Below are 13,228 nucleotides of genomic sequence, written 5' to 3'. Positions count from 1 at the left end.
GATACATTCCAGAATCTACTACTTTATTCTATCAGAATCCATGTAATCTGTTTGGTATAGATGAAATTTTCTGTATTTTACAAAGAATGATATGTCCCTATTTTATTGAAACAAATGTTAGGACAATATTCTCTCGACTCTTGAGAGAATGTGCCTGAAGTCTAGTTGGCTTGCTTTAGTTACTTACCTAATATTGCACTGTTAAGAGCTGAGCACACAGGTTCTCTCTGAATTGGGTCAAGTTGATTTCCAACTGGACTATTCCAAGGATCTGAATATGCTAGTAAGCTGAAAGCGTCCTGTTGAAAACAATGTCAGTGTGTTTACTCCAGGTTGAAAAGTTAAGATACAGTCATAAAATACTGGGAGTCAATATCCTTTAAACTCATGTTTTTATGAGTCAGAACACAGCAAAGTCTAACTGGCTCCCACTTTTCTTGTTCATTTCTGCCATTCCTCCACCACTTCTATAGCACAAGCAAAACGAGGAAATTTAAACCAATTCTGAAGGAATGGGCTAATACTGACGAAGAAGGAAGAGAGAAAAAACATCCAGATGGTTTATCACATGTGACCACTGATGTAAATTTGACACTAATGAATAAGCCCTGGCTTATTTTTGAACAAATGTGGGAACTGGAGAGATCTCATTGAATACCATCTCAAATTTAGTAGTAGAAAAATAAAGCCAAGATGGATCTTGTAGACTCCAGTATATTATTTCCAACTATCCTGAAGCAACTTGTCTTACCGTTTTGAAACAACTAGCACATAGCTTCTTTACTCTTCTGTCTTACACATGATAGTTTCAGATGTTGGCTTCATACTATTTGCTAACTTTGTGGCCTTTTACCAAACAAACAAAGAAACAACCAGACTGGTTTTTTTTTTGTTTTGTTTTGTTTTGTTTTTTTCCGAGACAGGGTTTCTCTGTGTGGTCCTGGTTGTCCTGTAGACCAGGCTGGCCTCCAACTCAGAAAAATCAAATCTGCCTGCCTCTGCCTCCCAAGTGCTGGGATTACAGGCGTGCGCCAGGCCCAAAACAGACTGTCTTAAATGCCAGATTCATCATTTGACTGTGATTTGGGGTGATTACAGAGAAAAGAGAGAGAAAGAACTATGTGAGAACCAATAAAATTAGCAATGTCCTGTGGTGGTTTGAATGAGAATGGTCCCTGTGGGCTAAGTTTGAAAGCTTGGTACCCAGTTAATGGAAGAGGTAGTTACTGGGATTGGACCTTGCTATTTCCAAAGTCTACACCAAAGCCCGCTATCTGTGCTGCTGCCTGTGGACCAAGATGTAAGAAGAGCAATATGAATGTTCTTCCCCTGCTGAGGAGGCTGTGAAGTAACCACCTGTAAGACTGTAGTAAGTGTCACCCTAAAACGGATGAGGCCCTGTGCTGCTCCTGTGATCCATTACCGCTGCCCGGTCCCTGCTACAGAGGATCAGCAATGCAGTCTAGCAACAGAAGCATGAGCCACATGGAGCCACTCAGAGCCCTTTTCAGTAATTTCTAACATTTATCTCACTGGAAAATCTTCAGAGAAACCCAAGATGCATGTATATAAAGGTGTCACAAAACATAACAACAATGCACAGAAAACACCAAGTCATACAGCCACCTCAAAACTACCTGTAGATAAAGGAGAAATAACAGGGATACCCTGTTTTAAAAGGTGCCACTGTAATTGCCAACTCATGTGGGACATAAGGCACATACTTGAAGGAAATACAGCGCCTTCATTAAGGAAAAAAAAAAGGGATTGTCTCAGTGGAAGTAACTTCTGAGGGAAATGTAGAATGACCTAGTACTCAATTTTGACTTAAGAACTAGAGCAGTTTCTAGACAGTGTAAATCTTGGCTGGCTCTTTCTCTGTCAGTCACTGCACTGAAAGCTCCTTGAGACCATGATGAATCACACTGCTAACATTCAAGAAAAGGTTGGCAAACCAACCAATCCAGGCAGTTTCCTTGGTAACCATTAGAAGGAACGGGCTACAAGGAACAAAAAAATAAAGATGACAAGAAAAGAGGAAAGGAAGACTGAGACCTGGCAGGACAAAGGTCCAGAGCACACTCTGGGCCAAGCAGAGCTGCAGACACTCCCTAGCCATTTACTCCAGGGTGGTGCATATCAAGGAAACAGAACACTGCTCTACACAATCAAAGAGTATTAGCCAAGTCTTACCTTTAACTTCAAACCATTCTCTTTGCATGTGCTGTTTTGCATAAACATGTCTAGGCCACTGAGAGTCTGCACATACAAGGTAATCTCTTAAGATTATAATGGAGCATGTCTACTACCTACTGACATCACTCTTACCATGTCAGCACTACTGTCTGTGGTGAGGAAACAAAGTAGACAAAGTAGAAAGTAGTGCCAGCCACAACACACACACACACACACACCCACACCCACACCCCAGAATATAGCAAGCTGTTCTGTAGCTATAATATCTAGGTCTGGTTTACATGTACAATAATGTTTGCATAAGAATAAAATTGTCTAATATAGTTCTTAAAACATACTCTCTTTCATCAAGTGATACACAATTACATGTATGATCTAGAAGGCTCTCCAAATCCCCAAACACTAAAGAAAAACAACCCATAACCACATATAAAGAATAACAAGGAATAATTTCAGAACCTCATCTACATTTCTCTTTTCATCATATCCATTAGTTAAGACACTTACCCCTAGCCAAAACAAAGTAAATTTGGGAAAGAAGTCAGAGGTGCAACTATCTTTAGGCAAAGATGAACTTTCACATAATTCAATGTAATTAAGAAATACTTCTGAGATGTGGTCACATAATGACATTTTCTGAGTTTCATGTTAAACCAAAGACACAGTGAGATTATGGCAATATAATCATAATTATTCAAGGACAGTAGATAACCACACATTCCTTCATCCAGCTCAATTAGCACAAAGTTTTGAGAGTATACACAGTCAGATGACTTGAGTATAAGACCTAAGAAATCTTGAGTACATTTCATATCTCAAATATCACCTAAATGAGACATTTGCAGCAGTGTGGTCCAGAGACAGTGGTCAAGCTCAAAACTGTTCATAGCATTCTAAGGTTTCCCTTGCTCTTTCACATTCATTGCTCAAATATCTAATTTATGGACACCAGGCAGAAGCAGGTATGAAAATACAGCTCATCTACTATTAGAGACCTCCCCAAAAATAAAAATAATGCTAATTCTCATTTAAGTGGGAGTATATTTTTCATAAAGATTTTTAAAATGAGTATTTCTAATTTTGGAAATTTAGCTTTAATTTTTAGTACCATATATCAGTAGATGTAACACATTTAAACAAAAATTGTTGGAAATCTCTCTCTCTCTCTCTCTCCCTCCCGACCTCCCTCCCGACCTCCCTCCCTCCGTCTTGTGTAAAATCCAGAGATGCTGTGTTGGAATGTGAAATGTCTAGCTCAGATAAGCACCTGACCACTGAGCTCAACTGTTGTCCTCCAACAATTTTAAAGGATTGAAATATCAGAAATATTAAGAACCAATGCCCTACGACAGCCCTCAATATCTTGCAAAGAAATGTTCGATGCCTAGAAATTGAACAAAGGCCCATGCGTTAACTCTCACAACACCCCTCAACAGGTCCTTCTGAAGAGCTGCATAGGGATCTGTATTGGTGCTATAGACTGGAATGTACTGAAGAGAGATGTACTTAACACTGGAGAGTTATAAAGACATAATCTGGACACCAAAATATCTTCTAAGGCAAATGTGGACAGCCACTTTCCTGATACATGACTATCTGGTTCTACTAACTCTTTTACATCTAGCACAAAATAGTAGTTTAACTCTCTTGATTGCTGAAACTCAATTGTCATGTTACAGAGCAGATGATGTGGTATGGTAACTACACTTCTCTTTCAACTCCAGCTACTGGAATGTAAGACATAAAGTCTTTAACTGAGGATACTGTGCAAGTAAATATTTACTAGTGCTGGCTTTATGCTAAGGAAAAGGTACTTACTGGGTACTATCACAAGTTACTGATCACTAAATTCTCAGTTCAGGTTCAGAACAAATACAGTCATCTGCCCTTTCATGTAATCTCTATTAGCCACAAGGGCCATTAAGTGTTTCCCTTTGCTTTCTAGGCTGTGCTGTGTTGGGATGTGAAATGCCTGTCACAGGCTATCTCAGCAGGTAGTGCTATTTTTGGAAGTCCTAAAACTTAAGATGACAGGACCTAGCTACAGGAAGCAGGTCCCTGGAACCTTGTCTTTGAATGATATAGATGACCCCAGTTTCTTCCTTTCTCTTGCTTTTCTCTGCCATGGGGTGAAAGCCTCTTCTTCCATAAGCTCCTGGTTACGATAGTCTACGTTAACAGGGGTCAGAACCAATAGGATTTGGGATGAATGCGAGTAACAGACAGGATTTATGGAAGAATATATAAAGCTATTTTTATAGTTCTACTTCTTTCGTTTTTTTATGGTAGTGGATGAATACATAAAAATATATTTCACAGTGAAAATGTCAAAGTCCAATGTGAAGTCCCAGAGCATCAGAATGGCTATTCTAACTACACCAACATCTACTGAGATATACTACAGTCTGTGTGGTAATTTATCTGTAACAATTCAACTTTTAAAAACTCAAAAAAAAAAAAAAACAACAGAATTAAATGCATTCTAGCTTAATAAAACATTCCATCTTCAACTAATACACAAAACTGTGGCTAACTTTCTATTGAAATTTTATCCTTATCATCCACCATGGACATATCCAGAAGATACTTCAAAATGTATGTTAACCATTCGAGACATGAACGGTGATCTAATCCTTTACTGAGCCTCATAAAACCAATTTTATTTGCTGCCACCCTGAGTGTTTACTATGAAACATAGCTCACGTTTGTGGCTCAGCAGCACACTGCCATTCACAACCATATGCGTGTGAGACCCAGTGTTCTAGGTCATGGCTGCCAAACACCACCGAGAGTTCCAACTCACAAATGGGCCCAGGTCTGAGGGGAAATCCCAGGTATGAGATCCCAAGAATTTCTACCATTTTGCTCAATGTTTAACCAAACTATATCTGGTACCTCTGACACATTTGTAAGTCTCAAGGGGAAACACATGATATGGTTTGAATATGAAATATTCCCTCAAAAGCTCCTGTGTGTAAGACTAGGACCTCAGGCAGAACTGAAGCCCATGGAAGGTCACTGGACACTTGCCTGCAAAAGGCAGAGTCTGCCCTTAGCCCTGCCCTCTCCCAGTCAGCCCTGCTTTCCTGAGTTCCCTGCACTGAGGTTCTCTCTTACCACAGGCCCGGGAACAATGGTGGCAAGTGGGAACAAACTGAAACCTCTACAATAAGCCTCCCAGCCTCAGGGATTCATCCCTGAAAGCAAGCGACACTCTTACCTTCAACATTTTCTTATTTGCTGTGTTCTTGCCACACTCTCTCCTCAGCTGCTCACTCATGGCTTGTAGCTCTCGGCCAAAGTGAATCATCCTCTCTATGGCAGCCTGACTCCCTCCACACAGCTGGCGTCGTAACTGACTGCAGTCAACTTCTGTAAGCAAGACAACCAACCACCAGTTCACTACCCACTGAATACAAGTGAGAATACAGGCTTTAACATAACATCCTGTACATTCTTTACTAACTACCTTTTAGTGCTTCATCTAAATACAGTTATATATGAATATTCTCAAGACAAGGTCTTGTCAGGCTGGCAGTGACCTCGCAAGGGCTGGAGTTACAGGCAATGTACCACCATGCCTGGCTGCTAAACACAGAAACTCAAAAATGTTTTATGTAGAATGTTGTAGCTCAAAGCTATATTTCATGTTTCTCAAGAGTCTGGAATCCAGCATTCAGTGTACAGATGTGGGACAAGAGCCTCTGAGTGTCTGCACGGAAAGTCAAGTGTAACTCTCTATATGAAATAGGATGGGTGGGGATAAAGCAGTAATTCCCTCTCAGGCTTAAACAGACAGCAGACAGCAACCAGAAATAGAATAAAATGTTCCTGGAAGACCCCAAAAGAAAACACATGATATTTTATCTTACTAATGAAAAAGACCAATTACACTATTAAGTGAAATGTTACCTTTAGAAGTATTTTATATTATATATGTTGACTAATACTTAGTAACTGACACACTGTACTCATAAAAAAATCACTATTAGTAACAATTCATATGATGATAAAGAAAATGGCTAACATTAACAAGTACTTGATATAATTAGCTTTTCAGAGATGAATTCACCTGATCTTCACAGTGACTAAGATTTCTTTTTACCCATTTTACAGATGAAAAAACTGAGGCACAGAGCAGTTACATGTTCTGTCCAAGGTCAAGCAGCTAGTAAGTAGCAGTTGCAGCTTTCAAATCCAGGCAAATCTGGCTCTAGAACTCTTGCCCCTACCTAGTGTATATAAGTATCTCTAGACACAGAGGGAATCAACAGGGAAGATCAGACTGTCCCTTAACTTCAGTGATTACCTTTCAGTCTCAAAATATCAAGAAATCTAACATTGCAGCAAATTATAACAAATAATTTTTAAGATTCAAATATTTTCATTGTTTGATAAGAAAAGCGAGGCACTCAAATGCATCATTAGGTGTTGTTTTAAAGGAGGAGTCACACCTGCGGATGGCACCAGACATGCCGTATGTTTGCATTTAATCGATTTAAGAGATCAGCTTAGTTGAAAGTTACAACATAATTTCCACCCACTTGGGCTCACTGACTACACTGAACTCAGTGTAAGAACGCTTTCTATCCCCACCCTTCATCCCGAGGCAGGAAGTGCATGAACAGCTGAGCCAGGAAAACTGGCGCCTCCCTCAGGAGCCCAAAGGTTGCTTGTTCCAGCAACCCATGCTCACAAATGGTATGTGAGATGTTTCATCTTGAAATCTGGCTTATGCTTAGCTGTAAATCAGTCCAAGTAAAAACATAACCTTGTAGCCACCATTTTTTATTTAAAATGTAAGAAATATCACTGCAGACCCATTTCGGTGTCACAATCTTCCATTTCGTGGTCATGTTTAGAGCTACCATTTAGGAAACCATTGGATGAAGTTTCTCCAACTCCATTGGAGTAGTGATCTGTTTCCATGTCTACATCATTACTGAAAATGAAGAAAACAAACCTAATTTTAGAAATGAGTTTAAGATAACTTACTACTATACAACTTTGTAGCCTGTAAGAAACTAATTTTCATAAGACAATAGCAATCTGTAAGTGAGGTTAATTCTCAAATGTATCACAGCACACATGACTGATCTTGAACAAATCTGCACTCCTGGAGATGAAGGAGCAGAAGCTTGTGCAAAAGTGGAATAATTCTTGTCATTTTACTTACTATGGGAAAGTCATATTTTGGCATAATGCCTATTTTTCAAACTCAGATCTGTACTTTTTTGTTGTGCCTGAGTCTTTCTGAGACAACCCTCTCCACTGCCTACAAGAATCATTTTCAAGATTTAATGTAAAAACTTTGCTCTCCATACTGATAAACCTGACTCAAAGAACCCAGTGCACTGCTTCCTTGTCCTCAATACTCGGTATACTTCTTAACTTTTTACAAGTTTCTAGACTTTCCCATATCTACATTACTGAAACATCGCTTTTGTTATCTAACAGTCCTTGCTATTTAAGACTATGCTGTTTCACCGGGCGGTGGTGGCGCATGCCTGTAATCCCAGCACTTGGGAGGCAGAGGCAGGCGGATTTCTGAGTTCGAGGCCAGCCTGGTCTACAGAGTGAGTTCCAGGACAGCCAGAGCGACCGAGAGAAACCCTGTCTTGAAAAAACCAAATCCAAAAAACCAAAAAACCAAAAAACCAAAAAAAAAAAAAAAAAAAAAAAAAAAAGACTATGCTGTTTCAAAAGTAACTAATAAACAAAACAAATGCATGCCAAGGTACTCTGTTTGTCTCACCTGCTTCCACTTGCTTAGATCTAGATAGCACTACTATGTCCAGGTTGTCTTTTGGCTAGTGACTCTAAAGGACTATTAAATCTTCATTTTTATTTTACATGACCTATGTTGCCCAGGCCTTGATCTTACATTCCCCCGCCTCCACCTCCTAAACAGTTGAAATCACAGGGATGTACCACCATTCCCAGCTCAGTCACTTTTATTTGTAAACAGTAGCCACATTTTTTTGAACAGGCCCCATACTTGCTCATCCTGCATCATATCAAAACAAAATCCAACCCCAGTACAGAAAACCCATCATCGACAGCTGAATAGACCATCCACGTGAGCATCCATTACCCCTTACACTTCCCCAACGCTACCCCATACCCACTTTCCTGTGCAACAAATCTATAAGATAAAGAAAGACCAGGCAAAATGAGGCAAAGGATTCAGGACTACAGAACAGACTGGCATCTCCAAAAGGTGACATGACACTGGAACCTGGGTCTTAAGGGCAGAACAGCAGTGAGAGGATAGAGCACTTCAGACAATGGGAGAGAGAAGCACAAGTTCCTAAGTCAGAAATCCCGGTAAGAACTTTCAGCTCTGCAACTTACTACCTAATTAGTGACCTTAAGAAACAGCATTTACTTTCCAATATTCAGCTATACATCTGTAAAATGGTTTAAATAGTTAATGCCATCTTTATCAACTTCACAATACTTGTGCAGAAAAGTCATTACTCAAGTACAAATACTTCTTACTGGTTAGCAGCTTTAAAAGTACTTGCTAAGTTTAATGTCTTTCCTTCTTTACTGCAAAGAAGGATATTGTACCATCAGCCCTGTGGCTAAGCAAGAATGCAGTAATAATTGGTCTGCTGAGCAACTTCCTGTCAAGAGGGGCAGTATCTACGAGAAAAGGTCACAGACTAACAGAAAACTTACCACAGAATGAAGGCAGAACTCTCAACAATCAAAATACCAACTATAAAGTTCTAATTAACATTTGGGTTTCCCATTCAGAATTTGTTCTAATTCTAAGAGGTCGACTTGACTGTGAAAGAGTACCCCAACCTCTACATAGTACTTTCTTCTACTGCTCTCAGTTTTTTGTGCCCTGTCCCAAGATCCTGCACCTTTTACCCTTTAAAGTTTCTGTCATATGTGTTAGATAACCTAGGAACTTCAGTGTCTTTCCAAATTTTCAAATATAATTATTATCTGTTATGAGATCCCATGGTATCAGTTGGTTCTCCTTCAACAAGTAATTCAGAACACTGAAAATGCAGTGCTTCTTTCTGGTTCTAGTTACAGGAAATGCTACATCACTGGGCAGGCTGGCTACTTATAAATTTGCTCTTAAATGCTTGTACTGGAGTGATTGCACTGCATGGGTTTTAAGAATCCATAAAGATAAATCTGAGTGTGTAAAGGCACATGGTATGTTCACTAACATACATATCTTCTGTTTGTCTTTCGAGACAGTCTCTCTACACACCCTTGGCTTTCCTGAAGCTTGCTCTATACAGCAGAGTGAGAGCCCAGAGCTCCAGACTGCAGTGTGGAGTATAGAAGTTCTTCAGACATTATCAGTAAAGATGGCATCAATGCCCTGCCATTCCTAGGAAATCAGAAATGAGGGAAGTCACTTTATTACCTGGTGAAGTTATTAACTTGCTGTGACCTGGAGACATTGATACTGTTTAGTTCTGGTACATTCAAACTGGACAACTGGTGTTTACTATGGCAATATGACTGATGGGCTTTATTTGATATTACACCATTGCTACAACTTTCAAAACCTGAGAAGAAAACAGGAAAAAAAAAAAAGGTACAACATAGAAACAAACAGCAGTTTGGTTAGGTTGTAAATAATACTTTTATATTTAACAATTTTAAAATGTAGGAAAGCCAACTATATTTTTTAAAGCTTGATAATGTATTAAACCCTCACTGTAAAATATTACTTCCTCTGAGTTTCATTACAGAGATCAATGTGCATAATCACTATTATGCGGGCACTACGGTGATTATTTATAACAAGGACAAATTATGAGACCTGGGTTAATGATTTCATTGGAATGCTAACATCGTTGAATACTCTCACAAACACATAGACGGTCCAGCTTATCTAGGCTATGTGGGCTAGCCTAAGCCTCCTAGGCTATAAACCTGGACAGTATGTTACTCTACGACACTACAAGCTATAGGAAATCATAGTATGGGACTGGAGAGATAGCTCAGCAGTTAAGAGCTCTAGCTGCTCTGGTAGAAGGCCGAGCCTCAATTTCCATCACTCACGTGGTGCCTTACAATTATGTGATAACTCCAGTTCCAAGGGGATCCAACACCTTCTCTGGCCTCTCCTGGCAATGCACACATGCGGGACACAAGCACACATACATGCAGGCAAAATACCCATACATTAAAATGAAAATATGTATTTTTCTCTAAAGAAAGAAATGAGAGAACACAATGGTCTATTTTTACATACTTTGACATAGAAAAGATTACAATAAAAAATACCATGTGATTTTGTGATGTTTTTCTGTTCCATCAAGATGCTTGAGGCCACCTTATATATAGTTTGTCACTAACAGAAATGTCATTATGTGTCATGTTATAATCATCACATTTTATCTATGATATACCAACTGTATGATATTCAAGAGTGATGTCATCTTGTCACTGAAGATATAGACATGCAAGTCTTGTCCTCATCATATGGGACAGTGACTCAAAACGCCTGAGGTAAAGCAGTGCAGCCCAACTGTGGGGAAGAACAGGGGCAGCACTGATGGGGAGGAACTACCTGATCTGCTCTCTAGAGTTAGATACGGGCCTGGCAGGCTCATGAGCTGGGAGCATGGCAGATGAACAGGAGAAGAAAGAAACTAGAAGAGCAAGTAGAAGAACAAAAAGAAAGATTTTTTCTAATCAATCAGTGTATGAGTAAGGCTTTGGGGACGAGCAGAGTCCGCACACCGAATCCATGGACATTATTGACAAGCTTGTCGGAATTCAGCACTGAGAACCGCCCACAAGATGCTGTCAACTGGAGGACAAGGGCATGTCCAAACTGTCTGTCTCCTTAGTTTAAAAGGACCCAAGGAAGCTTCCTAGAGCTAGAAACTTAAATGGATAAAGAATTCAAAGGCTAGAAAAGCTTTTGGCCAAGATCTTGACACCATTAATAATTTCCAAAATTATGGTATTTTCTGGGGGAGGCCATAAGTTAGAACTGCTTTCTATAGTAGCCCTGAAAGACATGCAATGAGAAGGGCTTCAGTTTTAGATTTCTAACCCAAGCTTTTAACATCCTGCCTCATCTGGCCATATTCCAATTGCTTCCTGGAGTTTGATGACTAAACCCACTGTAAAAGGTTCCACATGTAAAAGGGAAGTAGGTTTATGCTTTAGGTACATTTGTGCATTGCATGCTGTATGCCATAGGTGCATGATTTATGAAGCCTAAATGTCCTTTTGACTTTGATAAAGTAGTTGAGACTTGTACTCTATGCATCTGAAGGTTTTAGACAATAGTGGGCTGAGAGGTTATTAAAGAGAGTAGTTTCTTTCTTAAGGAACCAAGTTTTAATAAAAATGTTTATCTGCCTTAACAGATCCTTTGTTCTAATATTCTTTCTCAAGAGCAGTGTTCTATTGTAAACTTTCTCAAGAGCAGTTTAGTTCTTTTGTAAAAGAACTAAAAGTTGTATGTTAGAACTTCTGTGTTGAGCCTTTTGATTTAAAACCTTCTTGAGTTTATATTTGTTAAGTTTTAATTTCCTTGATAAAATTAAAGCTTCTGAAAGGAAATGCTTCTAGTAGCAAAAATAACAGACAAGTATTTGGGGTAGTGTTTTTCTGACATAATGGAATATGTCAGAAAACCTAAATAAAATCGTATGTGGCTATTCAAACCACTCATGTAGTTCAGTATATGCAGACTGTGTGTACTTAGCTTACTACATTAAATGAGTATTATATATAGCTTATAATAAGTAAGGATTAAAATTGCACTTAGGAGGTCAAACTTTGTAAAACTTGGTACTTCTTAACATCTCTAAAACAGTACTTGGGGAAATACTGCTTGCTTAATCTCTATTCAAGAATAAAGAATGAGGGGGCTGGAGAGATGGCTCAGCAGTCAAGAGCACTGACTGCTCTGCCAGAGGTCCTGAGTTCGATTCCCAGCAACCACATCGTGGCTCACAACCATCTGTAATGAGATCAGGTGCCCTCTTTTGGTGTCTGAAGACAGCTACAATATACTCATATAATTAAAATAAATAAATCTTAAAAAAAAAAAAGAATGAAAAAAGTACACAGAACTAAGAGTCCATGTTGGGAAAGAATTAAAGAGATGCAAAAAGAGAAGAATGAGGATTAGAGAAAGATCTGTAGACGTGAAAGCAAGAGAGCCAGCAAAGGAAATTAGAACCCAGAGAACGCCAGGGCCAGCGTGAGCCGTGAGCGAGCTGAAAAGGGCGCAGGGGAGGAAACGAGCGTGTAAACAGAAGGTCAGGAAAGAGTCGAGACAGGAAGCCCCGCTGGGGTGGTCATCAGTGGGATGGCACAGCCAGGTCCCAGCTAAACCACACTTTATTAAATCCATGGTTATTTTCTCACTATTGTCAATGGTTTTAGTGACAACTTATTTTGAATGATGATGTGTATTTGTGGAGATCTTGTAACAGCCTCAGGTTCCCATGATTTCTTGGTATTAGTGTCCTGTACATGTTCTCTTGTATGAAACATGACATTGTACACATACACCTGGGAAAAGCTACAAAAATGTTTAGATTAAAAAAAACTTTCTAATTCAAAATTACATAAAGAAGAGTAACCTTTAAAAGATGTCATCTCACCAGAAAAATGTGCCGTACTGCTTTTGCCTGGCGCTAAGCTATGGATACTCAGCCCATGACTTGGACTCATGCTTGGACTACTAAAGGGCCGAGGACTGACGGGATAACTGTCTTGAGATTTTGGACTTCGGCCTCCCAAACATCGCACTTCACTATCTGTACCATTCACCATTTCTATAAACTGACGAACTCTGAAAGAAAAAAGAAAGTTTACATAGGCATAATCATTCCATCTGTATTAAAACTTAAAATCAGTATCTTACTTGGAATCCTATCAAGTGAGTTAAGCAAGCAAGACTTGGCACACATCTACCTCACAGCTTCCCCTGGCCCGTCCTTACCCAGCCCAGGCGGCATACCAAGCTCTCAGCCAAAATGGGCCTCAGTTGACTTTGTATTACTTCTTAGAAGATTGTCATCCT

The 13,228-nt window shown here is 39.4% G+C and overlaps 1 protein-coding gene across 1 annotated transcript in view; it reads right to left on the bottom strand.

The window, feature by feature from the left end:
* Ranbp9 (RAN binding protein 9) overlaps positions 1–13,228 on the bottom strand; it is a 77,721-nt gene that overhangs the window by 3,708 nt on the left and 60,785 nt on the right. Inside the window, exons 9-13 of the mRNA XM_052157448.1 lie at positions 12,807–12,997; positions 9,593–9,737; positions 7,017–7,138; positions 5,417–5,568; positions 188–299 (exon numbers count right to left, since the gene is read on the bottom strand). Coding sequence (XP_052013408.1) covers positions 188–299; positions 5,417–5,568; positions 7,017–7,138; positions 9,593–9,737; positions 12,807–12,997 — 722 coding nt within the window. The remainder of the gene's footprint in view (positions 1–187; positions 300–5,416; positions 5,569–7,016; positions 7,139–9,592; positions 9,738–12,806; positions 12,998–13,228) is intronic.

The sequence above is a fragment of the Apodemus sylvaticus genome, chromosome 14 (assembly GCF_947179515.1).
Source record: "Apodemus sylvaticus chromosome 14, mApoSyl1.1, whole genome shotgun sequence".
Taxonomy (NCBI): domain Eukaryota; kingdom Metazoa; phylum Chordata; class Mammalia; order Rodentia; family Muridae; genus Apodemus; species Apodemus sylvaticus.
The sequence above is the reverse complement of the archived record's forward strand: the minus strand, read 5'-3'. Positions and strand labels throughout refer to the sequence as shown.